The 25,192-nt window shown below is 49.0% G+C and overlaps 2 protein-coding genes across 6 annotated transcripts in view; both read right to left on the minus strand.

The window, feature by feature from the left end:
- Positions 1-5,297, minus strand: part of GFPT1 (glutamine--fructose-6-phosphate transaminase 1) — a 39,360-nt gene extending 34,063 nt beyond the window's left edge. For all 5 annotated transcript variants that reach the window (XR_013923362.1, XR_013923363.1, XR_013923364.1 and 2 more), the window contains exon 1: positions 5,226-5,297. Coding sequence is in view for 2 of the 5 variants with exons in the window: in XM_080360096.1 (XP_080216222.1) it covers positions 5,226-5,232 (7 nt within the window). In the remaining 3 variants the exon portion in view is untranslated. The remainder of the gene's footprint in view (positions 1-5,225) is intronic.
- Positions 5,298-7,210: 1,913 nt separating this feature from the next.
- On the minus strand, positions 7,211-19,244 carry NFU1 (NFU1 iron-sulfur cluster scaffold). Its single transcript, XM_080360210.1, has 8 exons — positions 19,184-19,244; positions 16,747-16,853; positions 15,170-15,305; positions 13,420-13,486; positions 11,860-11,974; positions 11,021-11,084; positions 9,396-9,570; positions 7,211-8,855 (listed from the first exon to the last, which is right to left on the minus strand). The coding sequence occupies exons 1-8, from the start codon at positions 19,228-19,230 to the stop codon at positions 8,811-8,813; spliced, it is 756 nt and encodes a 251-aa protein (XP_080216336.1). The 5' UTR covers positions 19,231-19,244; the 3' UTR covers positions 7,211-8,810.
- Positions 19,245-25,192: the final 5,948 nt, after the last annotated feature.

The following is a 25,192-nucleotide window of genomic DNA, read 5'->3' on the forward strand; positions in this document are numbered from 1 at the left end:
ATGTCAGACCCAAACGGACCCAAAGAGTTTGAATTTCAGCTCGATTTGGGCATTCAGACACCATTAAACCCAAGTGGTTTTCGGTAGGAACGCCACAGCCGACCTCGGTAACTCAGGCTCTAGAACAAGCCAGAAAAATGAGTTATTACAGCAAACCAAGATACCTGAATGACATTTAATTAGGCTGGCTTGACGAGCCTTGAGTGGGCATTGTTTGGAGTGAAATACACACTACGTGAAACCACAAAAAACCCCCGTGAACTTCATTCTAGTCCAGCACTGTTTATAATGTCAGCTCCCAGCAAAAATAAGACAGGAATTTATATGTGACAGGCCCGAATACACTAATATACTTCAGGATTAGAACAGCAGCCACGCTTTACAACAGAATAAAGCATTTCAATTAGTAACCTGACACAGGACTGCACTGAAGAGACTTGTTTAAAGCACGCCGGCTTATCATACAATTCCTGAATCCCACTAAGAGGTGCCAGAGCAAGAAGCCCTGCGTGTATTTTCTGAAGTGAGATACCTTGAACAATACCCTTTAGAACATGAAACATTTCCCTGCTTGCAATTTGCCTTAAAAAGGTGAAGCAGAACAGGTATTCGACTGCTTGTGAAACTCAGCTCTCTCTTAGGACCGGTTTTTAGCCTTTACGCACAAATCGGGGTGTTCTTAATGACAGCCGCATAAAGATTTCCCTTTAAATTGCTGACAGGTTTAACACAACAGCGTTTTTACCAAATGGACAGTCGTGATTTCTACCATTCACAGTCACCAAAATGCTGTTTCTAAGAACTCCATTTTCCCATGAACTTTATGGTTCCTTTATTCCATGGTAAATTCACAGGCAAATGAAATGAATCACTGCTTCCAGGTAAGAATAAATTATCCTCTCCAGTGTCTTAAATACGTGAAGTTACTCAGAACAGCTTCTCCTAATCCTGCTCCCACAACAGCAGAAAAGCCTTCAGGCTGGGTTTGCGGACAGATTTACAAATTCCTTTATGCCATACCGTACTCTGTTTAAACCATTTCAACAGGTGATGTTATCAGTACATCCGCTCGGCAATTCCAAAGAATCCTTTATCCTGGTGATGATTATTAGACCTCAAGTCTCCAACAAATTAGACGCAGGCTACTAAATAGCATATACATAATATATGCTACGGACTGGCAAAAGTGATAAAACTATTTGTCTTCCAAAGTGACATGTTGTAACCCAGACACTCATGGTGGCGCAGAACAACGCTCCGAAACCGACGCTCAAAACCCACCAGAGCGGTGGTTCAGGGAGGTGGAACATCGTGCTAATCCCTCCATACCGAACAAGGCTAATCCTGCACAGTTTAAACGAGAAAAAGGTCAGAAACAAGCAGATGATCATTATTGCGTATATGAGAGTTTGTGTTCAATCCATCAAGTCTGCGCTGGGGAAACAGCAGTCAGCTCAGTCCCGTTTTGTTGAACTGTAGCTATACAGGTCATGGATGCCAATGATTTAGTGTATGTGTGTGCTTTGTACAAACCTGCGCCACACGGGCCACGTACAACGGATTCGATGTGCATCTGTCCCCTTCGGACTGTTTGGCTCAAAATAGATGATCTCCCACACAGCTGATTCTCTCAGGAACTGGGTACCTCTCCAAGCCTCTCCAAACTTACATTTTAACCATCACTCCCCATACCATACAGGCGTTAACCATTTGGCTTGTTTGATTCACCACCAACTCTGCAGCTCCACAGGCAGCGGTTCTGTCTGGAGCCACGACCGGCGCATCAACCCCAAGCACAGGCCTACCTGAAACTCCTTCTTAAGCCTGTTTTAATCTTCGACAATCGCTAGTAATACAAGACCCACATTCTACAATCCCTTTGTGTCGTTAAAAGCAGTTGTGGCATACATCCGACAGGTTTACTTATTTACAGAACAGCCTCTTGAGCCTGGCTACCTTGAAAAACCTGTTTTCCAAACCCTTTCATAGATGCCATTGAACTGGTTTGGTGCATTCAGACCAAAGCACACCCAATTTATACCTGGCTAGCTCTTCAAACTGTAAATTTGTAACACACACCAAGAACAAAAGCTCTTTTTCACTGAAACCATTAAAAACTAAAACCCAGCACATCTACACAGCAGATCTGTCATTCGTGCCATGCACCAAGACCCAAATTTCCAGGCTCCTTTCCTTTATCTGTCAAGTGGTACAAGCACATCAGATCACAGGACTCTGTAAGGTCACGCACACGTCAACATCAACACCACATTATCTGTATGTTGAAAACGTTGTGTTGGTAACTCCAGTCTTGACGCTCTCATAGGGAGAACTCAGATAACAACAGCAGCATTATCACCTTTTTTTTTCTTGTAAAAACTCATTTTAATAGATGATAATATCAGAGATGAGTTGGATAAAAATCTGCACGTGGACCGTGTACCCGCCAGGCAGCGTGGCAAGATAAAGCGATGCATATCCTGACTTACAGCAACGTTGTCTGAGGGTTTGTAAGAGCAGCCAGGGCTGCAGGGCGGTCACCACGCTGGGTACCACGGCTACTCAGACCTCCTGGAGCCCACAGCACTGGCGATCAGAGCCCTCTACTCCGAGACGTAGGCTGCTGTCACTTAGGAGGGACAATTAAGTCTTGTTAGCGTAAGTACTCAGAGTTCCTACAAGCCAGCTGTGCTATTTATGACATTTGCAGGGCTATCTGAGAAGACAACGCCTCAATTTGCTTACTCTGTTCCTTTGCTGGAGTCTAGTGCTGTACATAAAAGAGCCCAACCTGCCGCTGCAGTTAATGGTTCACACAATCACGGGATGGTTTGGGTTGCAGGAGCTCTGTAGATCCCCAGTCCAACCCTGCTCACGCAGGGTCACCAAGCAGATCACACAGGTGGGTCCAGGCGGGTTTGAATGTCTCAGAGAAAGAGACTCCACACTCTGGGCAGCCTGGGCCAGGCTCTGGCACCTCCCAGCAAAGACATTTCTCCTCATACTCAGGTGGAACCTCCTGTGTTTCAGTCTGTGCCCGTTGCCCCTCACCCTGGCGTTGGGCACCACTGAACTGTCCATCCTCTGACACCCACCCTGAGATAACGATCCCATTGATCAGATCCCTCTCAGCCTCTCTCCTCCAGGCTGAACAGCCTCTCTAATGTCTCCCAACGTGAGCCAAAACCACGCTCATCATCGCCGCGTGCTCACCAGCCAGCTCCGGAGCTCCGGTTCTGCCCAACCGCTCATCACAAGGGTTCACGTGGCAGCACCGCGGATCCCAAACAACTCCGCTGCTGTTCCTGCAAACCCCGACCCGGCCTCCAGAGCCCCCTCCGTTCCCAAAGCCTATTGTTCTGTATTATCACGCTCAGTTGACACTCTCCTTTTTTCACTATGTCTCTAGCTCCCAAAATAAGACTCAACTACACGGCCCATAATCCTTGATGCTCTTCTTACTGTTTCATAAAACGTTTCAGCATCCAAGAACTTCACTTATGAGGAAAAGGGGAGAAACACACTGGATCTTGAATGCAACTAAGTAACTACTCACAGCATTTTCAGGACTTACCTGGGTTAAAAAGGCAAAGAGCGGAATGATAATGCTTCACCTTTCAAAGGCTGGACGTCAAATACGGCAAGCACAAGGCACCAAAACCATCCCTACTCCTGCAGCAAGCTATTTATAATAATAATTATCCCCTCTATTCTTAGCTTTGCTCCACTTTGTACTTTTAACACAAACTAATATAGCGTTAGATGTAAGCCGAAGTGTGAATTTCTGATTGTCTCTTTGTAGCGCTAACACAGACTTGAGGGTTTGAAGGTGATACTGGTTCAATCTCGCAAAAACAATTAAAGAAACGGCAACTTGCGCGTTAAGTATAAAAACCACAATCTTGCTTAGAGCATCGTTTTAATTTTGCACAGAAAAAAGATAGAAGGAAATGCAGAAAGACAACCAAGAAGAGCCAAGAGATCACTGTTGCATGAATTTCCATGGCAAAAACATGACGTTGACGTGATAGAAAGAAGAAGGATAAATTATATTCCTCTGTCCAAAAGATGAGGTAGAGTAATTGTAGAGTAATTGTGCTAATGTGGCGAATGGGAAGTACCTGAGCGGTGGTTTGTGCTGCGGGTCACTGAGGGCAGGTGTTCAACACCAAATAGCCCCGATGAGCTGGAGAATAACCCCGCAACAGACACCGCTCCGCTGCGTTTACACCCATTTACCTCTCTGCCTCGCAACTTAGAGCGAGTAAACCCGAATGGATGTACGAGCATCCACATGGCAAGTCGTAATGCCTAAAAACGTAACAATAAACAACACTTTCCATCTAAAAGTGGGAGTGGTTATTTTGATACGACCAGAGCAGTGTTTGGAAGCGCTATTGGTGAGACCTGTATCGCTTTCCTAGGGCGGACACGGCACCAACAGGCACCGGGGCTGCTCTGGAGAACTCGAGCCTCTGACCCCGGGGGTGTCCCCACCACCTTCAATATGGGGGTGTCCCCACTCCCAACACTGGGGAGTCCAGGGACACTGGGTGTCCCCCCCTGACCACGGGGATATCCCCACCCCCCGCGCCACCCATCACCAACAGACCCCGCCACCCATCACCAACAGACCCCGCCACCCATCACCAACAGACCCCGCCACCCATCACCAACAGACCCCACCACCCATCACCAACAGACCCCACCACCCATCACCAACAGACCCCACCACCCATCACCAACAGACCCCGCCACCACCCCCGGCTGCCCCGGCCGCTCCTGCCCCGCGGAGAGCGCGGCTGTGCAGCGCTGCGGCGGCTCGGGCGGAGCGAGGGCGCTGCCCCTCCGCGCGCTCCGGCCACATTCGCAAGGAATTCGAGGAGAATTCGCCCTTTCAAATTATTAAAACGTCGCGAGACGCCTACTCCGGAGAAACGTGCGCGGAGCGCAGACAAGATGATGACATTTTCAGACAGCGGAGACGAGGCTTCTTCTCGCTACAACGGAGACGCGCAGAACCGCTCAGCCCCCTTTTTTGCGCTCAAACTGCCGGGGGTGCCCGGGCCGGGCTGCTCGCGGCGGCACCGGCCGGCCTAGAGCTGCGCCGGCGGCCGAGCGGCGTGCGCAGCGCCGAGACCCGGCCCACGCCGCCCAGAGAGCCCCTTCCCCGTCCCGCGGGGTGCGCCGCGCCCCCCCAGCCCCGCTCCCCGCGCCGCCCTTACCGCACATGATGCGCTCCGCTCCGCTCCGCCGCCGCGCTGGCTCTGCGCGCCGGAGCCGCCCGCCCGTCCGCCCCCCGCGGCGGGGCGCAGCGCGCGTGCGCGCCACACGCGCCGCCATTGGGCCGCGCAGCCGCTCCGCCCCCAGCCCGGCCCCGGGACGTGGCACTGGATCCGCGTCCGCCGGCGGGGGTGGGACCGGCCGGCAGCTCGGGCGCTGAGCCCCGACGGACCCCGCGGGGCGTCTGCGCTGCTGCCCGTCCCGCCGCCCCCGGGCTGCAGCGGGGGGCGATCCTGCCGGTTACGGATATTAACGGGATTGGCCCCAAGAGTTCACAGGATCACAGAATGTTGGAAGGGCCCTGGAAAGCTCATCCAGTGCAATCCCCCCATGGAGCAGGAACACCCAGATGAGGTTACACAGGAAGGTGTCCAGGCGGGTTGGAATGTCTGCACAGAAGGAGACTCCACAACCCCCCTGGGCAGCCTGGGCCAGGCTCTGACACCCTCACCAGGAGCAAGTTTCTTCTCATATTTAAGTGGAACCTCCTGTATTCCAGTTTGCACCCATTGCCCCTTGTCCTACCACTGGTTGTCACCGAGAAGAGCCTGGCTCCATCCTCCTGACACTCCCCCTTTAGATATCTGGAAACATGAATGAGTCCCCCCTCAGTGTCCTCTTGTCCAGCTCCAGAGCCCCAGCTCCCTCAGCCTTTCCTCACCCGGGAGATGCTCCACTCCCTTCAGGGAGCGCTATTTTTTTCTCCTCTAAGCTCAACATACTTCACTGGAAATAGAAGTTCTGGCTCAAGCCCTGAATTTGAGACAGACTGCAAACCTACCTCCTGGAAAAGAATATGTTTTGTGATCCCCACCATAATGCATTTTGAATATTAACACGGGGAACACGAGCTGTTTCCTCCTGTTACTGTGCTGAAAGTACCTGCTGTAAAAACGCTGCCGGCTGTGAGGGCTCCGCTGTGGCTGCCGGACAGACAGATTTCTCCCAGAAGCACAGAATGAGTCACGTCCTGACGAAACACACGTGTCCACCTGTGAACAGTTTCAAGATGACAGAGTTTAGCCTGCTGTAATCAACTTTTCCCCTAAAAGAGTCCTACAACACCGCTTGGGAAACATTCATTTTGTGTTTTTTACTCTATCTGACATGAGTGAAAACAAAAATGGCTGAACGGTAATATTGACCTTATTTATGGCACAGCAAAAATACCAAAGCACTTCTTTAAAAAAACACCAGAATTATTTCAAGCAGTCATTACTATTTCAAATGTAATTGCCAACTGCAATTTATAGAACTTCACAGAACCAAAGGGCGCTCTTTAAATAAAGAACCGCGAGAACATCGGCTCACGCACCACAGTGCCGGAGGACACTGGCCACCTCACCAACTGCTGAGCGAAACGTTGAGCAGTCATTACTATATATTCCCGTTCGCTTCACTGCCCGCGAATGCAGATTTGAGGTGAGCGGAGGCGCCGGGATGCCACTCACTCCCAGGGCTTTCCAGCGACTGAGCTGTTCAGACAGCTTGGAAAGTTCACACAGATACTCTGAATGATGATTTTACCACGCTGGGCTACCATAATATTAGAGTTTATGGTTATTGTTGTGAAACAGTTGGGTTTTGATTTGTTCTCCAGTTGGCACTTATCCCCCTCCCCGCCGCTTTCCCTTATCAAGAGTTGGAAAGCACACACCCCCTTTGGCTGTAGAAACACAATTGCTGCCCTAATCATCTTCTTATACTTCGTAGTGGGACAGGATGGCTAAGGGAGAATTACATTACGAGCTTCTCTCTGCATGACAGGGCTTGAGGAACTTGAGGACACACCAGATACTCGCTGGACAGGGTATCTCTTCAGTCTCAACATCACAAGATGCTTCATGTCCCACCTCAGGGCACACAGGCTTCATTTGGTCCTATTTGTACAAATCAAAACCCAACAGAACCAAGACTGGAAATACAATGACAGATCCTGGAGTACTGCTTAACGAAAGAACAAAGACCACATCTTTAAGAGAGACATTTTATTTAACACATGAAACAGCTACTTTTCTGCCTAAGTTGTGGCTTATAGAGTGCATTAAATTGACACATTAGGCCTAAAAATCTCTATTTTTGAGAAACCAGAAACACTACTTGCCATTCTATGCTTTGCTGATTCTTATTGAACATGGGGGTAGGCTCATCGATACACTTCTAAGATGCTTCATAACGAAGTAAAGAAAATATGGTAATTTCAAACCGATTTCCAAATCCCGAGAGGGTAATTCAAACGACTGTAGGTTATTACTCTCCATGAAAGCCGAAGAAACATTTTGCTAAAATATTTCTTTTCAAATTTCTAGCAAGTGATATGAAGTTTACGGCCACCACATGCTGATCCGCACGCTGTCTAAAGGATCCTCCGCTGATTTAATTGATCCTGTTCAGGGACTGGGTGGAATTGCACCGGCAAGGAGGGAAGGAGAGAACACACCACTGTCAAATCCTTGCTCACAGGGAACACGACCACAACCAAAGCCAAACAACGACCACAAACCCAGCTCGGCTGCAGCAGCGCAAAGAAACAGCATTTCCGTCAGCAAAGCCATCTGCTAAAGCCGGTCACCAGGAAGAAATCCAATCCCACGCGCTCAAGTCAACAGAAGTACTTGCAAAGCGTGATTTATGTAGCTTGACTTCGGAACAATAAATATTTTGCTTCCCGTGGTCTCTAGAACTGGAACGTGTTCTGCTCCGCCAGCCAAGGTCTGTGCGCGCCACGGAAGAACAGGACACGGCCCAGGTAAACGCATCCGCTTGCTTTGCTGTCCTACCGGTGTCATTTGTGCCTGTAAGCACCGCACGTTCATCTGGACGTTGGGAATATTATGTTGAGAAATCATCTTTTCCAAGTTTAAGCAAATGATTAGCTGAACGGCTTTACTTCTAAGCAAGTTAATTAGTCTCTTTACTTACTAAGGCTGATAAGGATCATCTTCTTCTAAGAGTTATTTTAAAAGATCTGATTTTGATAACAAACAACTCCCTTTCTTTGTTCCTGTTGCTATTTTTTTGCACAGTGGTAGGGAACACGTAGGTCACTTTCCACAAGTGATGGCAACACTACATCCTCTAAAACAAACAGCTGAACAAGACTCAATAAAATGAACTATCTGAACCTCCCAGTTGTGAAGGCAGATCGTCCTGCAAACCCAGCGAGGTTTGGGGGTATAAAATGTATATATTTTTATTGCACAAACAACAATCAGGAAACTTTTGCTGCCTCTTTTTTTTCAGTCTTGAATTGTTTGTATGGGAGAACAATGGAGAGATGCATCACCATTTTCAAGCCCACCATTTCTTTCTTAAGACACAGCACAAAGCAGAGCAAAAGGATTCATTTTTGAACGCAGGGCGTTTAATAAATTAGTGGACAAACTGCTTAACTGATGATACATTTTCACAAACATTAAGTGCAACTATTTTTCCTAAAAGAAAGGCAAATTTGGTTGTTCCTCAGCACAAAGGTTCTTTGCATACACCATGAGGTAAATACTTATTTGGCCGTAGATGATGCCAGCTCAAGTAGAATTTGCTTCTTTCTCCACATCATCATCATCAATAACCTGAAATCAGACCCAGAAGTAACTTTGGTAAATGGTTTGAATCTCAGCCCCACAGCACTGCATAGAGAATGTACGACATTAACCCCTGCTGCGTCCAACCAGAGCAGCGGTTCTTCCACAGCGCTGAATGACAGCGATCACATCAACAAGACAAACTTGCAATCAAAAATGCCAGGAGGAATTGTGGCTGAAATAACAGAAGCTCATCAAGTTATTACGAAGGCCGTCAGATCACTACAGCCTACGGGATTTTTAACGAGGAAGCAAAACAATCTGCATTTAAGGGGATGAAAGCTTGTCCCGTATCAAACCAAAGCACAGAGGTAACAATCAGTGGCAAACACAGTGTGCAGGTGTGGGCTCCTCAGTGCAAGAGGGACACGGGCACATCGGAGGGTCCAAGGAGGCCGGGCCATCGCCACCTTTGCCACAAAGCCACAGGCAGCGCAGGCTCCGCATGGAGCCTTTTCTGCAACGCTGCTTTCCGGGACAAAGACGTCGCTTTCCATGCAAAACAGCTGCTATTGCTCAGCAACCCACCTGTTCCACGCCTTCTACTTCAGGGATGTAGAACTGGAGCATGTTCTGTATCCCGTTCTTCAGGGTGATGATGGAGCTGGGACAGCTGGTGCACGACCCCTGCAACTTCAGCTGCACGATCCCATCCTCGAAGCCTTTATAAATAACATCGCCACCATCCTCCTGCACCGTCGGCCTGAGGGAGCACGACACGCAATTTAAAGCAAGTATGGCTGAAATATGTTCCTTTCTAGACATCTTTAGTAAAGCTCAATTTAATATACAGAAAGAACTGGCAAGAAATAGTAACTGAAGCTCTCTACAGCCACTCGGTTCAAATTTCCAACAAGTCACACTTTGCTGGACTCTCTCAGGTTGACAGTTATTGTCACATTAAGCAACACAGACTTGTAATGAATGCAACGGCACACAAGGAATCATCAAAATTCTAGGGGCAAAAGAAACACTGGTTTGTCCTGAGACCCTCCCCACATGGAATGATGATTGCCTTGGTTATGCGGCAAATATAATAGGTGTGAGTCCCACCGTGTGATGCGTGTGCATCTGTTACCTGAACATGGGCGCTGGTAATAAGTTCTTTGGTGCTTCCATAAATACATAGTTCACCATAGTTTACACAGGACAGAAAAAGCTCCAATTATAGAAAAGCTTAATCCCGGTAAAGGGTGAAAAAAGGAGCATCTGATAAGATCAGCCCCGGTAGCACGAGCATTTCTGCAGCCTGGTCGCCTTTTGCCAGCGACGAATGCCCAGCATTGTAACTAGGTCCCCATAGCAACATTTTTCCAGACCAAGCTAAAACCATCAAGTTACTCTAACAGAAGCTCTTTATACTGATTTCCAAAATAACTCTTTTGAGAACTGGGCTCCTCAGAGAATCTGACACATTTATTAACAACTCCTCCATTCCGGAAAGCCAAAGAACATGACGAAAAAGTCACTTTTTCTCCTTTGAAATGAACTTCTTTAACAGGACCTTTCAGAGCTACATTCTCTCCATCCCGCACCTTCTGACAACTCCTTTGCATGTATTTCTGATTGGCTAAACAGTAAATTCTCTGTCCATACCACTGGTTTAGATACAGTTTCTGTGAACTATCCTGCTATAAACTGAAGGATGATACAGCACTGCTAATATTCTCATCAGCAGCTTCTTGGTCCACTGGAGGGAGGAGAGAAGGAGGGAAACAAAAGCCCAAGTTCACCATAACTTCTGGAGAAACTGAACTGAATTCTGTGATTTTGACCAACATACAGGTTTTTGGTTCCTGCAATTTGTGAGCTGGGGAAGATGTTGTGTTGGCACCAGATCCCACAGCTTCAGAAAGCCAAGCAGACATTTTCCCCGCACCTGAAATGTCAAGCTGCTAATTCCTTTTAGTTCACCTTGGAAGACAATTAATGAGCATAAAAATATCCTCAGCACAAAGTTCAGCAAACCGTCTGCTTAAACAGGACAACCAGATAGGAAGTTTGCAATGAGAGGAAACAGCATTCTCAAGTCTGCCACTTCAAACCCCCTCACTCGATACTGAGCCATGAATTCCCACATACCCAGAGGAAAACGCACTAAAGAAATCCAAAGCCAGGCCTAACTCCAGCCAGCAGGAAGGCTCCCAGCTTACCTTATCCTTGTATCCAGCAGTTCTTTAATCATGAGCACGACCTCATCATCATCATCTGATGCAGCTTGGGAAGGGAAAAATGTGCAAATCAGAAACTGGAGAGAACTCAGACAGGATTATTAACACTCTGTCTCCATAATGGCAGAATAGAACAGCATTAAAACGCTGCTGAGAGGGCTGAAACCAGAAGGCTGAAGTCTTAATTCAGAGGAATCTTTTCCTGCCTTATCCTTATTTATATCCCAGCCTTTCAGCAACAAAACCCAGCACTGGTACCGTGTTCTTCTCAACAGGCAGAGGCCTTAACACACAACAGCCTCTAAAGGAAGCAACGAGTAACGTTCAATAATGATTCATGGGTTAAGGAAGAGTCCTCAGCATGTTTTAGCAATGTAAAAACATTCAGCAGGAGAACAATGATGAGCACGTCTGGGTTTAGCAGCTCCGGATGCCATTTCAAACTCATTGCTGGGCTCATGGAAGCACTTTTAAAGACAACTTTTTGAAAGGAAATAAAGTCTGTATTAATACTGACATTAAATCCAGACAGAGCAGAGAGGAATTCAATGGCTGTCATCTTCCTTAAAAGGCGAGAAAAAGCATTTTAAGTCGCTAAGTTGCAAATGAGAAAATAAAAGTTGAGTTAAACTGTAAGTTATTCTCACTTCCTATTACAGTTTGGAAAAGGCTTCTTACTATTTCTCGTTCATTTAAGACCATAAAGCTACCATTAAGACACAGACATTAAGCCTGGGTGTTCTATTTTGATTCAAGGAGGGAAATAACAAAAACTGCTCCCCATGGCAGTCACCGGCCTCGGCCTGAAGAGTTTGATTTACCTGTGTCTGTCCGAGGTGCCTCGTCAGTAACTACAGGTAAGCCAGAGGCAAAGAAATCCATTATGGTCGCATAAATATCTGGTTTCAATAAGTTCCAGTCCAGATCTTCACTCTCCTATGAGAATCAGCAGAAAAAAATACAAGAATAAAACCAGAGTATGTGCCTCCTAATAAGAAGTTACGCAGAGATTCTTCTTACGTTCGAAAAATATAATAGGCTCTCACGTTTGATGCGTGGATTTGATTTCATCATTTTGTCAAGTCCAACTTTGCCAAAAAAGCTCATCAAGACTCTACTTAAAACAGTCGACAGAAAGTTTTCCTTATTTGCAAGCCGAGCGCTATTACAATATTACCTAAAAAGAGGTGAAAAAGAAGCCTCCAAAACACATTATTTGCCACATGTTTTTCCCAAACTTTCAGATCCTCAAGATCGTTTGGTTCCATTTCATTTCGAGCCAAATTCTCATTTGCGGCATTTCCCACAGTACCAGCAGACACGTTATCTTATCTCCACTGCCACGAGCTACACACCTTGTGCAAACACAACCCCACCCGCAATGAGCTCCGTCCTGCTCGAACACCCGTCCGTCTGTCTGTACGTCCCTGTGGAACAGCTCCAGACCTGCAGCTTCTCTGTGCTACCCACCCCAGTGCTTACCCACGCTTTAGGATTCTTTTTTCTATTAAAGGCAATTCCCTTTATGCTGCTTGTGAATGTCGCCTGTGGTACTTTAACTACATGTGTCCAAGAGTCTGACTGCATCTCCCCTATGGGCACCTACCACACAGCCCCATCTCAGCTCATCTTTTTGAAACTCTGGGTCTTTCACAGAATCACAGAATGTCAGGGGTTGGAAGGGACCTGGAAAGCTCATCCAGTGCAATCCCCCCATGGAGCAGGAACACCCAGATGAGGTTACACAGGAAGGTGTCCAGGCGGGTTGGAATGTCTGCACAGAAGGAGACTCCACAACCCCCTGGGCAGCCTGGGCCAGGCTCTGACACCCTCACCACGAACAAGTTTCTTCTCAAATTTAAGTGGAACCTCTTGTGTTCCAGTTTGTACCCATTACCCCTTGTCCTGTCACTGGTTGTCACCAGAAGAGCCTGGCTCCATCCTCCTGACACTGCCCCTTTAGATATCTGTAACCATGAATGAGTCCCCCCTCAGTGTCCTCTTGTCCAGCTCCAGAGCCCCAGCTCCCTCAGCCTTTCCTCACACGGGAGATGCTCCACTCCCTTCAGCATCTTTGTTGCCCTGCGCTGGACTCTCTGCAGCAGTTCCCTGTCCTGCTGGAACTGAGGGGCCACAGCTGGACACAAGATTCCAGGTGTGGTCTCCCCAGGGCAGAGCAGAGGGGCAGGAGAACCTCTCTGACCTACTGACCACTCCCTTCTAACCCACCCCAGGTACCACTGGCTTCCTGGCCACAAGGGCCCAGTGCTGGCTCATGGTCACCCTGCTGTCCACCGATCAGTACATTAGAAACTCTTTACTCTGTCAGTACATTAGAAACTCTTTGTCTTTCAGTACATCTGGAACTCGGTCCTGCTTACCTTGGTGATGGTGATGAAGTCTGGTCCAAAGAAAACACTTTTCACTCCTTCAATTCTGAATAACTGTCTGTCAGGAAAACAAACAAAACAACCCCCAAATGCATATATATTTCAGGCAAACTCCTAAAGACTTAGTTAATCAGTCACTGAAAAGAAGTTATAGAATGTATTTCTAGACAAAAATAAGCACTAAAAACAGAACCATGATGAGGAACTCTGAGTTACAGCTTAGTAAGAGCCAGGAGATCTTGCTGTGGGCGTAGTAAAACCAAACACACCTTACAGGGCTTCTCCACAGGGTGTGGGAAAGAGTCACTCGCTCTCCAGTTTTAATTTGGAGGCCAAATTAAATTCTGTATATAAAAAGGTACTGGATCGGCATCAAAACCAGTCGGTAGCTGTTGTTTCAGGTAGGACTAGAGTGAATACAGGGAATGCTCTTTAGGTTAAAGCAAGTTATTTAAAGTAACTGAGCTCAACAAAAACCTGCCTTCGATTCTGCTGCCTTTAAATAAAAGGATTAGTGCTGAGTAGCCCCCAAGGCTTTAACACCCCAACTCGCTTTGTGAGCAATCTGCAATATTTTGAGTTGTTTGTATGGCACAGGAAAAATTAGAGGATTTGGTAAAGGCTTAAGACTCATAGTAAACTGCTTGAAATGGCCCCATCCAGCAGCCACTAAATCAGCACCCATCCAAAGCAACACACCAACTTAGCCGAGGGGAGAGAACACGCTTTGGGCAATATTTCAAGCAGAAAACGCAGAATGAGAATTTACAGACCATTTACAACCCATATAGTAGCCATTTATTTTCACATTCCAGCACGCACATCTGCGTTGACGAAAATGTCTATTCGCAGACATACGACAACAAAAAGCCACTTTCTGCCAGCGAACTGCATTCCGTAACCCGATCCAGCGTTCCGCTGACGCCTCCTGACGTCCTCAAAGCCATTTCACGTTGTATTTATTACTTTAAGTCATACGACTTTGCGTGTAAAGATCCTGTTTGCTGCCAAGCCACTCTGCCAGAGTTGGAAGCGTCAGAGCTGTGTGTCTGATCACCCTGCAGTTCCTGGAGAGACCGGCACATGAAGCAGCTTCTACCCTGTTTCCTCGAAAATAAGACAGGGTCTTATACAATTCTTGCTTCAAAGGATGCTTACTTTTTTACATTTATAGCTACACTATTTAAATTGACTTTTAAATGAACTGCAGTTAGGGCTTATTTTTGGAGTAGGGCTTATATTTCGAGCATCTTCAAAAATCCTGGAAAATCAGCTGGGGCTTATTTTTGGGGTAAGCCTTATTTTCAGGGAAACAGGGTACTTTCCATACAATTCTTCCGACAGACACCAGATGACTCAAACAGGGATCTCTGGAGGTACCAACTGCAGCATTTCTGGATCTCACCCTCAAACCAAAGCCCTTCCAGCTACATAAAGTTTCTTTTCAGAGGCTGGTGTGAAAGCAATCACAAACACACAAAAAATGCACTTCCCAATATTTAAAGAGGCTTGTGGTGGCGCTCTGAGCCTCTTCTGCACCACGATGATAGAAATCCATTATCTGCTCAGTGACTCTTACTCACAGAATCACAGAATCCCAGAATGTCAGGGGTTGGAGGGACCTGGAAAGCTCATCCAGTGCAATCCCCCCATGGAGCAGGAACACCCAGATGAGGTTACACAGGAAGGTTACACAGCCCATAATGATCCTCCCAACAAATGATGATGTGTTTAGCAATACCTTGCTAAGGGTGAGCAAAACGCCGCAGCTGGTGTGGAAAACTCCATAGTCCTCGATTCCAGCACTTGTTTCCCTGGAATAAACTTCAAGCTATTTGGATTTGGCGTGTCCTGAGTTTGAATGAACATGCCTCTTACTGGAAAATAAAATAATGAAACCGTATCAGCTTAAATGAAAGCCAAGGATCCCAATTTCTTTTACTAACCTTCCTGATGATACACATAAGCTATGAGGATTTAAGACTGTACATTTAACAGTGTAGATACACCCATGCAGCACATGCCTGGGGTCCCACTGAGGCTGAACATCAGTCGGGGACAGTTTCCCATGTCCCAATTCTCCTTCTAGTTCTCTTTCCTTCTAACTCTCCCTGCACGTCAAGTAACACGATGAGATACAAACATTCAGGAAAGAAAAATGAATTTTAAACCCAAAAGAATCTCTAGGAACTAATATTTATAAATTACATTTGAGAAACAACCCCACATAACTTCAAAAAACATGCAACAGAGGGATTTAAAGCCACAAAAAGAGCTGACATATTGATTTCTGTAAACTGCTGCTTTGCCTGTGACTCCCTCATATTAGATGACAAATCACGCAATTTATAAATTGCCGAATTGTGACTTTGTTATGGTACCAACCCATTTGAGTTGCACGTACACAACGGCACGGTACGCACACACTACATTTTCACCTTTTTTTTTAAAAAAAAAAGAGGCATGAAAATACTTTAACATAAAAAGAATAATCCCAAGAGAGCAAGAAATGGAACAACAACCCATCTCTTCTCCAAGCGTCACCTGCCATCCTAAGGGCACGTTTTTCCATCACTAATCAACCTGGAGAGCTCTTTGCACAGCTGTGAGTAATCGCTTTGGAATGTATTATTCAGTCCCTGATAGCGGGCTGTATTTACATCAAACATCTATATAATTTCTTTATGAGAGCGCTGTGGATGCTGCTTGTGACTGCTCTGCCTCCTGCTCGACGGAAGGACCAGGCAGCACATGAGTCCCTCGTCAGAGCCCGGGGATCAGAACTGAAACACAAAACTGGTGCTGGACAGAGAGGATTTGGCCACAATGTGTTTCCAGGGTAATACCAAGTTGCAGGTAATATTAATGGAGAATGCTATTAATGCACCATACACAGCTGCATGTTCAAGAGGAGGAAAGTTTAATATATATATATATATATGGCAGCTCTAAGAATGAAAGGCTTTGCTTTCATTGGTGCTGGGTTGTGTGAGCGGGCAGTGATTTCACCTCAGCAGCCGAAGTGGGACAGAAGGGAACACGAGCCCTTCACAGGGGACACATTTACACAAAGAAACGTGGCAAAACCCAAATATTTTGCACTGACAAAGCCCCTTCTAAGTCTCAACAGCTAAATGATGTAGAAAAGACATGTCTAATCGTGCCCAGGGAGCCATCCACATCTTCTCCCCAAGCTCCAGATGTGCTAGTGCTTCATCAAAAACCACCTAGGAAATGTTATCGTGCTCAGATTTTCATTATTACCGCAAGACATAAAAACACACAATGCTCATCTTTTCATTTTTAACCCGTATTTACCTGCATTATGCCATACTGCAGGCGGAAGAAATGCTTTCTTCGGTGCAAGCTGGTGCAAAGACCGTTGCGTTGTCAAGTTATGATCTTTTAACACTGTACGACAGAGCCTAGAGAAAGAGCAGTTTAGTCACAATTTACAAATTACAAAATATCCCTCATTTCTTCCCCTTTTCAGAGCTCCCCGTCTCTCATTTCATGACAAAATAGACATAAATCTCCAATTTTAGCCACCTAAAAAATTAATCTAGGCTCTTTCAGAGTTACTAAAGGCAAGCAAAGCACCTTCCTTACCTGCAATAGAACAAAATCACCCTAAGGGAGCTTTATCTTCCTTTGGACAGCACCTGGAAATCTAGGTTGGACTAAATGCCCAATTTTCAGAAGCTTACAGAGAGCTGAGATAGATCCAGCCTCAGGCACCTGAACCTAAACCAGGGCCAGCATTTTCTCCTCTGCTTGGTGGGTTTAGCTGGTCCAACATCAGGCTCTTATTTGTAATGCACCAGCTGCTCTTGCACAACCAAATCTTACAAGAAAAACATACCAGGGCAATATTTGGATAAAAGATAAAAACTCTATTAGCTACACGTACCTCACCCCTGTTCACCTCTGTGTATTTATTCCCTTTGGGGACTAAAGAAATTCAGTATATTCCTGGACAAGTACTGTTCCAGAATGAAACCAGACCAGCTAAAAAGAGGCTCCATACTGGCCACATAATTGGCATTAGTGGTGAAAATAGGGGTGGTGTCCAGATGGAGTTGAGAGTGGGGAAGGGGAAAGGGAAGGGGAAGGGAAGAGGAAGAGGAAGAGAAGAGAATTAAGCTAAACCACAAGTGACAGGCCTGGCTTTCAGTGGTGTAAATACTTGCTTGCACCTCCGATTCCAGTAGCTGCGCACAGCAAACAGCATCCAGGTATTTCAGAGCAAACTGAAATGTAACCACCCCAGTGTCCCAGACAGCACAGGTAAATATTACATACAGAGGAGTAATTATCACATTTCTCTCGTCCTTATCACATACAGAGGGGGAAAAGCCGGTACACTAAATAAACGAGCTCCGCAGGGGCTGCTGCTGAGGCTGGTTGTCTGGGAGGGTCACAGAGCTGAACAGCAGCAGCTGGGGCAGAAAGAGGAGGAAAAACTCCATCTCCCCACATGGGCCTCCCTGCTGCGAGCGAGGGGGCCACAGCACAGAAACATCTAAGTCATGTTATTTACATACTGTTGTGATCTTGGTAACAGGTATAGAAACCACAAGGGGATTTGTGAGGAAGGTTTCCAAGAGCAATGTTGTTCTTTCTTCCATTTATCTTTGGGGAACAGAGACTGTAGCCCATTTACAGGCCATTTTATAGCCCACAGCATGGGGCAGATTCACCCAGCACCACTCGGCCCCTTGAATTTCCCCTTATTGCACCGTCTTTCCCCACTCTAAAAGGGAATTTCCCCTCATTACTGAGCACACGTGTGTGCTGGGGAGTTCACAGCCCCTCATGGCACCATCCCATGCACACGGGGGGGAATTTCACACAGAATCCCAGGATGTCAGGGGTTGGAAGGGACCTGGAAAGCTCATCCAGTGCAATCCCCCCATGGAGCAGGAACACCCAGATGAGGTTACACAGGAAGGTGTCCAGGCGGGTTGGAATGTCTGCACAGAAGGAGACTCCACAACCCCCCTGGGCAGCCTGGGCCAGGCTCTGACACCCTCACCATGAACAAGTTTCTTCTCAAATTTAAGTGGAACCTCTTGTGTTCCAGTTTGCACCCATTACCCCTTGTCCTGTCACTGGTTGTCACCAGAAGAGCCTGGCTCCATCCTCCTGACACTCCCCCTTTAGATATCTGTAACCATGAATGAGTCCCCCCTCAGTCTCCTCTTGTCCAGCTCCAGAGCCCCAGCTCCCTCAGCCTTTCCTCACACGGGAGATGCTCCACTCCCTGCAGCATCTTTGTTGCCCTGCGCTGGACTCTCTGCAGCAGTTCCCTGTCCTGCTGGAGCTGAGGGGCCACAGCTGGACACAAGATTCCAGGTGTGGTCTCCCCAGGGCAGAGCAGAGGGGCAGGAGAACCTCTCTGACCTACTGACCACCCCCTTCTAATACATCTCTCACTCCTCAGTGAATGGTCCCTCAGCACCCGTGTCGAGGCAATTAACGCTGTTGTAATGGGGCTGGGGCAGGAAACAGCCTCTCGCTGCCCGCGTGTTTGGAGGAGAAGTAACTTCTCCTCGTCCGCGCTGCTGCAGCGGGGAAGGAACGGGGAGGAGGGAGGAGAGGCCGGCGCGGCCCGGAGGTCGCGGTGCCGCTTGCTGCGACACGGCCGCCCCAGCCGCGCGGGAAAAGGGCGAGAGGAGATCCCGCCGGGAAAGAACCGGGCTCCCTCCTCCGGGCAGGGGCAGCGAGGAGTGGAGCGAGCCCCGCGGTCACCTACCGGCCGCCCAGCCCCGCCGCCGCGCAGACCCACCGCGCCGCCGCCATCTTGGCGCTGCCCGCCCCGGCCCAGCAGCGGCGGCGGCGCCCCCTGGCGGCGGCCCTTGGGCAGCGCCAAGATGGCGGCGTCGTCTCCACTTCCGGCCGCCCAGGGAACACTTCACAGAATCCCGGAATGTCAGGGGTTGAAGGGCCCTGGAAAGCTCATCCAGTGCAATCCCGCCATGGAGCAGGAACACCCAGATGAGGTTACACAGGAAGGTGTCCAGGCGGGTTGGAATGTCTGCACAGAAGGAGACTCCACAACCCCCCTAGGCAGCCTGGGCCAGGCTCTGACACCCTCACCAGGAACAAGTTTCTTCTCAAATATAAGTGGAACCTCTTGTGTTCCAGTTTGAACCCATTACCCCTTGTGCTATCACTGGTTGTCACCAGAAGAGCCTGGCTCCATCCTCCTGACACTCCCCCTTTAGATATCTGTAACCATGAATGAGTCCCCCCTCAGTGTCCTCGTGTCCAGCTCCAGAGCCCCAGCTCCCTCAGCCTTTCCTCACCCGGAACAGAAATACTTTACCTCTCCCCCAAAACCAAAGTGCCACCCCAAAGGTAACACTTTTCTTTAAAAAACAGGTCCTTTTTGAGGCCATGGCAGCACATCCCGTGTCCCTGTCCCCGCTGCTGGCGTCGCTTCACTGGAAGAACCGCAGGTGTTACCACATACAAACGAGGTTTCACCACAGGGCCCCGTAAAACACAAATAAACCTTCCTCCCTCGCCCCCAGGTCTCACAAGCCATCAAGAAATGGCAAATTCAGCCCATTCCTGAATAATCTTCCATTGACGTGGGCTGTAGAATAAGTTGGAGCTAAGGGGTTTTAATCACAATGTATTTGAGGTGGGAACTCCTGATTTCGCAGACGGCAGCTGCTCAGGGCTGTTGCACAAGGAGCACGAGGAGGAATTGTCTCCCTGGGGGGAGGAGACGCGTTCAGCACGATGAAACTGCGGTTTGTGCGCAGGTTCCATGTTGTGTCCACGCCGTGGCTGCCTCTTCCTCACCCTGATCACAGTCCTGCTCAGTTTGGACCCGAAAATCACTTACATTAGGCCGACCTCTGCTTGTTCTCTTACAATTAACTAATACAACCGAAAGATGCAACAAAGCTCTTCAAACAGACTTCCAGCCCTTCATTCCTGGCCGCGCTCGCTGTCCCGTGGCGCTCACACAGAGCACGTGGGCTCTGCCAAAGCCTGTTCCCGGACACCCCGTGCTCCGCACAGCTGGACACAGCTGGGCAGGGGTCGGCACTGGGTGGTCACGGACCGTTCGCTCTCATATGGCGGATCCTCTTCAGTTTGTTCCGCGCTCCCACTCTGCGGCAGCTCTGACACGAAGGTTTCTTCCCCGTAAACTGGAATATCTACTGCTCAAAGCCATAATACAAAATACAACTGCCAGATAAAACAGTAGGGACAGACCGAGCTCAGCACCTCGGCAGGAAAAACTCATTAAAACCCTGAATCTTTGTATCCAGCAAAAGTATTTTGCACAGGGAGGGGAGAAGGAACGCACAGCAGAGACAATGTATTGTAATCGGATACAGTTTTAATAAAATGTACATAAGTTTACAACTTGACCTTTTCTTCATAACGATTACCAGAAACACAGATGGTCACACCCGGAGTGCAATATTGACTCCAATCAAATCTGCAAGGCAGAGGTACTTCCAAGCACCGCTACGGATCGCCTTAACAACAGTGCGGTGCAAACGAAACGCTGCTCTCGGGACACGCGTCACCGATTGTTCGTCACAGTTCGCGGAGACCACGGATGCTCCAGCTCCGACCGCTCATGAATGAGGGAGTTTCATTCTCTGCCCAGCTCGCTGTGTAGTGATGCTCAAGCCCTGCATCCCGCACCCGCTGCATCCCGCACCCGCTGCATCCCGCACCCGCTGCATCCCACATCAGCGCCCTGAGCAAGTCCCTGCCCTCCCCACCCCACCTTCCAACTTCGTGGGGATCAGGAACAGGGGATCCAGCATCATCCCTCTGACTTCCCAGGGGAGCATTTCTAGGTGCGTGTGACAGTATCCGCCCTACCTACAATGGAAACGACAGGATGTGGCTTATTTTAAGGAACACCACCGCAGCTGATCAGGTTTCAGGAATGTGTTTCAGAACCGGAACAAGATTTCGCTATCAAGATATTACTGTAAAAACGCTTTGGAGTCTTTCGGTGCACTGAAAGGCCTTGATCGAACACCGTCAGGAAAAAAATAAAACAAAACAAACACCACAAAAATTCAACTCCCCAACACAAGAGTCTTTGGTGGAAGCTGAGTTAAAGTAACAGATTACCACTTTGGAGTGATTAAGAGTTCAGTGATTACGCAGATCTCGCTCAGTTTTGCTTACGCGCCCCTGAAGACACGCTCCAGGTGCTGTGTGCCATGATTGCTCACGTGGGTTTGTTACGAGCTCACTGTCGCCTACGTGCTCCATGCACAGCGTGCGGTACAGATTGAGTGTGCGCTGCCCTCGAGACCCCGACCGCGAACTCCGCAAGGCAGGACCAGCCCCGCACTCCGAACCACACGTCAGGACAAGCGCCGAGGGAGAGCAGACGCAGGGAAGGTCTCGGCAAGCGCCGGTTCCACCGCGGCGGCCGGTCCCGGTGCGTGCGCGGGACAAGCATCACATCAGCGAGGCACCGAGAGCCAAGCCCACCGCTTTTATTTCTGCGTGTAGAAACCCCGACCCATCGCTTGGAAGAGACTTAAGCACATTCACGCTGAAGCTGGCAATGGGTAGGAACCAGTCCCTTTCCCAGCACGAATGGGAGATTGTCGCAGGACAAACCCTCTGGCCGGGCACGAGGACCCAGGGCAGTTTACAGAAGTTACTACAGCTTGAAAAAGAGATGAAACCAGCGGTTCTCTTCAGAAAACCAACTTTGAAAGGTTGCATTGAGGCCATACCGGTCTTATTTCATTGTGATAACTGGTTGCGTGGTAAACAATTAGCATTATTCTTCCACATTCACTAAAAACATAAGCTTCAGAGACTATGGGAATGCAATTTCCACTTACAATTCATGGCGCTGAAGCTGCAGTACTGGCAGTGCAGGATTAGGAGGAATACAGGCTGGAAATGAGAAGGATATTGGACTAACTGGCATTGAAATTCCATTTTCTGTCCATAACCACAAGTCCCATTAATTCATAGGTCACATGAAGAGATACAAACAAGCTGCCTCCATCCCCCAAAAGAGATTTAAAACCATTTAAGCACTGGGTGTTGGCTGGCAGGATCATTAGCTTCTGGGGCATGGTTAGCTTGCTCTGTGTGTAAAGTGCTTGAAGAACATAAAAGCTGCCAAAATACCAGCTGGAAATTCAGCCTGATCTGACCTGAATCGGGGCTGCAGACCAGCCCACACACCTCGCTGTGCCCGGCATGGCTTTCCTCCCTCCCTTGGCCAGCGGGATGGGACTGTGAGGGCTGAATGCGCCGGACAACGAGGGCTGGAACCCCAGTACAGCGAGGGCTGAATGCACCGGACAACGAGGGATGGAACCCCGGTACAGCAAGGACAACGAGGGCTGGAACCCCAGTACAGCGAGGGCTGAATGCACCGGACAACGAGGGATGGAACCCCGGTACAGCAAGGACAACGAGGGCTGGAACCCCGGTACAATGAGGGCTGAATGTGCCAGACGAGGGCTGGAACCCTGGTACAGTGAGGGCTGAATACGCCAGACAACAAGGGATGGAACCCTGGTACAGCGAGGCCTGGAACCCTGGGACAGTGAGGGCTGGAACCCCAGGACAGCAAAGGCTGGAGCCCCTAGAACAGTGAGGGCTGAACCCCACAAGACAGCGGGGGCTGAATCTACCAGAAAACAAGGGCTGGAACCCCTGGGACAGCAAGGGCTGGAAACCCCAGGACAGTGAACGCTGGACCCCAGTACAGCGAGGGCTGGAGCCCCAAACAGTGAGGGCTGAACCCCAGTACAGCGATGGCTGAAACCCCCAACAGTGAGGGCTGGACCCCCAGGACAGCAAGGGCTAATGCCCCCAACAATGAGGGCTGGACCCCCAGGACAACAAGGGCTGGGCCTCCCAACAGTGAAGGCTGGACCCCCGGGACAGCGAGGGCTGGACCCCCCAACAGTGAGGGCTGGACCCCCGGGACAGCGAGGGCTGGAGCCCACAGCTCCGCTCTGCCGGGACGGACACGGAGCCGGTGCGGGCGCGAGGGGGAACAGGCTGATGCTTCTCCAGCAGCAGCGACGTGAGACCCAGACATAGTGCTGAAAGAAGTTTCACAGAATTACCCAAAAGCCGTTTTTCAAGTATAAATGAAGAAAAGGAAGGAGAACCTGAATCCAGTTAGCAAAGGCAATACCTTGCACCTCCATCTTTTGTACCTGTGGTACCTGATCGCTCCGGTGAAGCATCTTCCCTGTCCCACGGGCTCAGCCGAGGCCTGAGCTCCCTCCCAGCAGCTTCCTGGGCGAATTTAACAGCTCGAGGCCAAATCAGCCGCCTGGCCGTGACACGGGGCGCGTGCTCGAACAACTCTGGGCCCTCACACTTGGTATCCCTTGAATTCACAGTTTGCTATCACAGCCGTTCTCGGCATCCCTCACTGACCCAATCCAGCCACAAATGACTTGGGGGGGTATATATTTAAAATAAAAACAACCACCGCCTTTTGGGTATATATTTAAACAGAAAACCCAACGACGACAAAACACAATGAACAACGGCCTCAGCTTTGCTGGAGAAACACCACAAGGGAAAGCCAGAAATCTCTTTGCAGCACTTCTGTTGTCAAGAGGTGCTGATGGAGGACAGAAAAAGCCCTGAACCGCCCGTCTGCACCGAGGTGACTCAACTCTGAGCGCAGCAAAGCGGGGCAGAGGGTTCCAGACTCCGCACACACGACCTGACCTGGTTCTCCTTCGCCCTTCCAGTGACCATCATCAGCAGAACGCTTGGATCATCTCCTGTAACTGGAGATACGCTGGAGGAGAAGTGAATTTGGGGAGGGGAAAGGAAACACGGAGCAATGGGTAACACAGACGCTTTGCTGGGCAGCTCTTGCTGTCCGGGTTTTTCCATCTATGCTCCCTCAGGCTGCTGCACTGGGAAGCCAGCAGCGCCTCAGCCCCTCACCGCGCAGCGCTCTGCTTCGTTCCAGCAGCCTTCACGTGCACCTTTAATATCCTTGTTGCGTTCCTTTAGTGCTTATTATTTGGACAGCAGACAGAGCTACGTACTGGAGGTGGTGTGGGGTTTTTTCCCCTGTTTTCGGCTGCAGAAGCTCTTCAAGCTGTGACTCCAGCGCGTTCGGAGAAGCCACGGCCGATCCTGCCCTCGCTTGCAGCGCTGATGCTCACAGGGCTTTGTCTCCGAGCACAAAGAGGCCGCGGCTGCTCCGGACCTCACAACCCAGCTCAACAGCTCCCTGTGAACACCCAGACCACCCGAAGCCACCGGTGGGAGACCCCAAAGGCAAAACGTGTCCCCTACCCGCAGCACAAGGCTCCAGCTCACGTGGTAACGAACAAACTCTCCTAGGAAATGGTCACCACGAGGCTTTTGAGACTTGGCCGGATGCTATTGGAGGCAATGGGGACTTTTTTTTCCATAGATATCAAGTCCTTAAAAGTAAAACCACCACTAATTCTTCTTGGGAGACATTCTGCAGCACCAACACACATCAGGAGGAAGGGCTGCTGCACAGCAAGGACTCACCAGCGACTGGGAGCCCAAAGATGCCCTGGAACGGGGGATTTTGAAAGCCAGTCCACACTTACAAGTAGCCTTTGTGGGCCAAAAACTGCAGATTCGAGACAACTTATGCAAACAGGCAGTTTGTAAAATAAAGATGGGAGGTTTCACTCTTATCTCTGTCTTATATCACTGAAAAGCAAAGGGAGCAACATCTGCTTTATTTCTGCTCAGCTGCCAGGCCTGAACTCCCAGGGGACTGTTCCTC

The sequence above is a fragment of the Nesoenas mayeri genome (assembly GCF_963082525.1).
Source record: "Nesoenas mayeri genome assembly, chromosome: 27".
In the NCBI taxonomy this organism is placed as follows: domain Eukaryota; kingdom Metazoa; phylum Chordata; class Aves; order Columbiformes; family Columbidae; genus Nesoenas; species Nesoenas mayeri.

Coding starts and splice junctions, on each gene's coding strand:
- NFU1 (XM_080360210.1), bottom strand. CDS start 19,230: ATGGCGGCGGCGCGGTGGGTCTGCGCGGCGGCGGGGCTGGGCGGCCG. Junction 16,854..19,183: donor GCGGCGGGGCTGGGCGGCCG/GTAGGTGACCGC, acceptor CTCTTTCTCTAG/GCTCTGTCGTACAGTGTTAA. Junction 13,487..15,169: donor TTTTGCTCACCCTTAGCAAG/GTATTGCTAAAC, acceptor TTTTCCTGACAG/ACAGTTATTCAGAATTGAAG.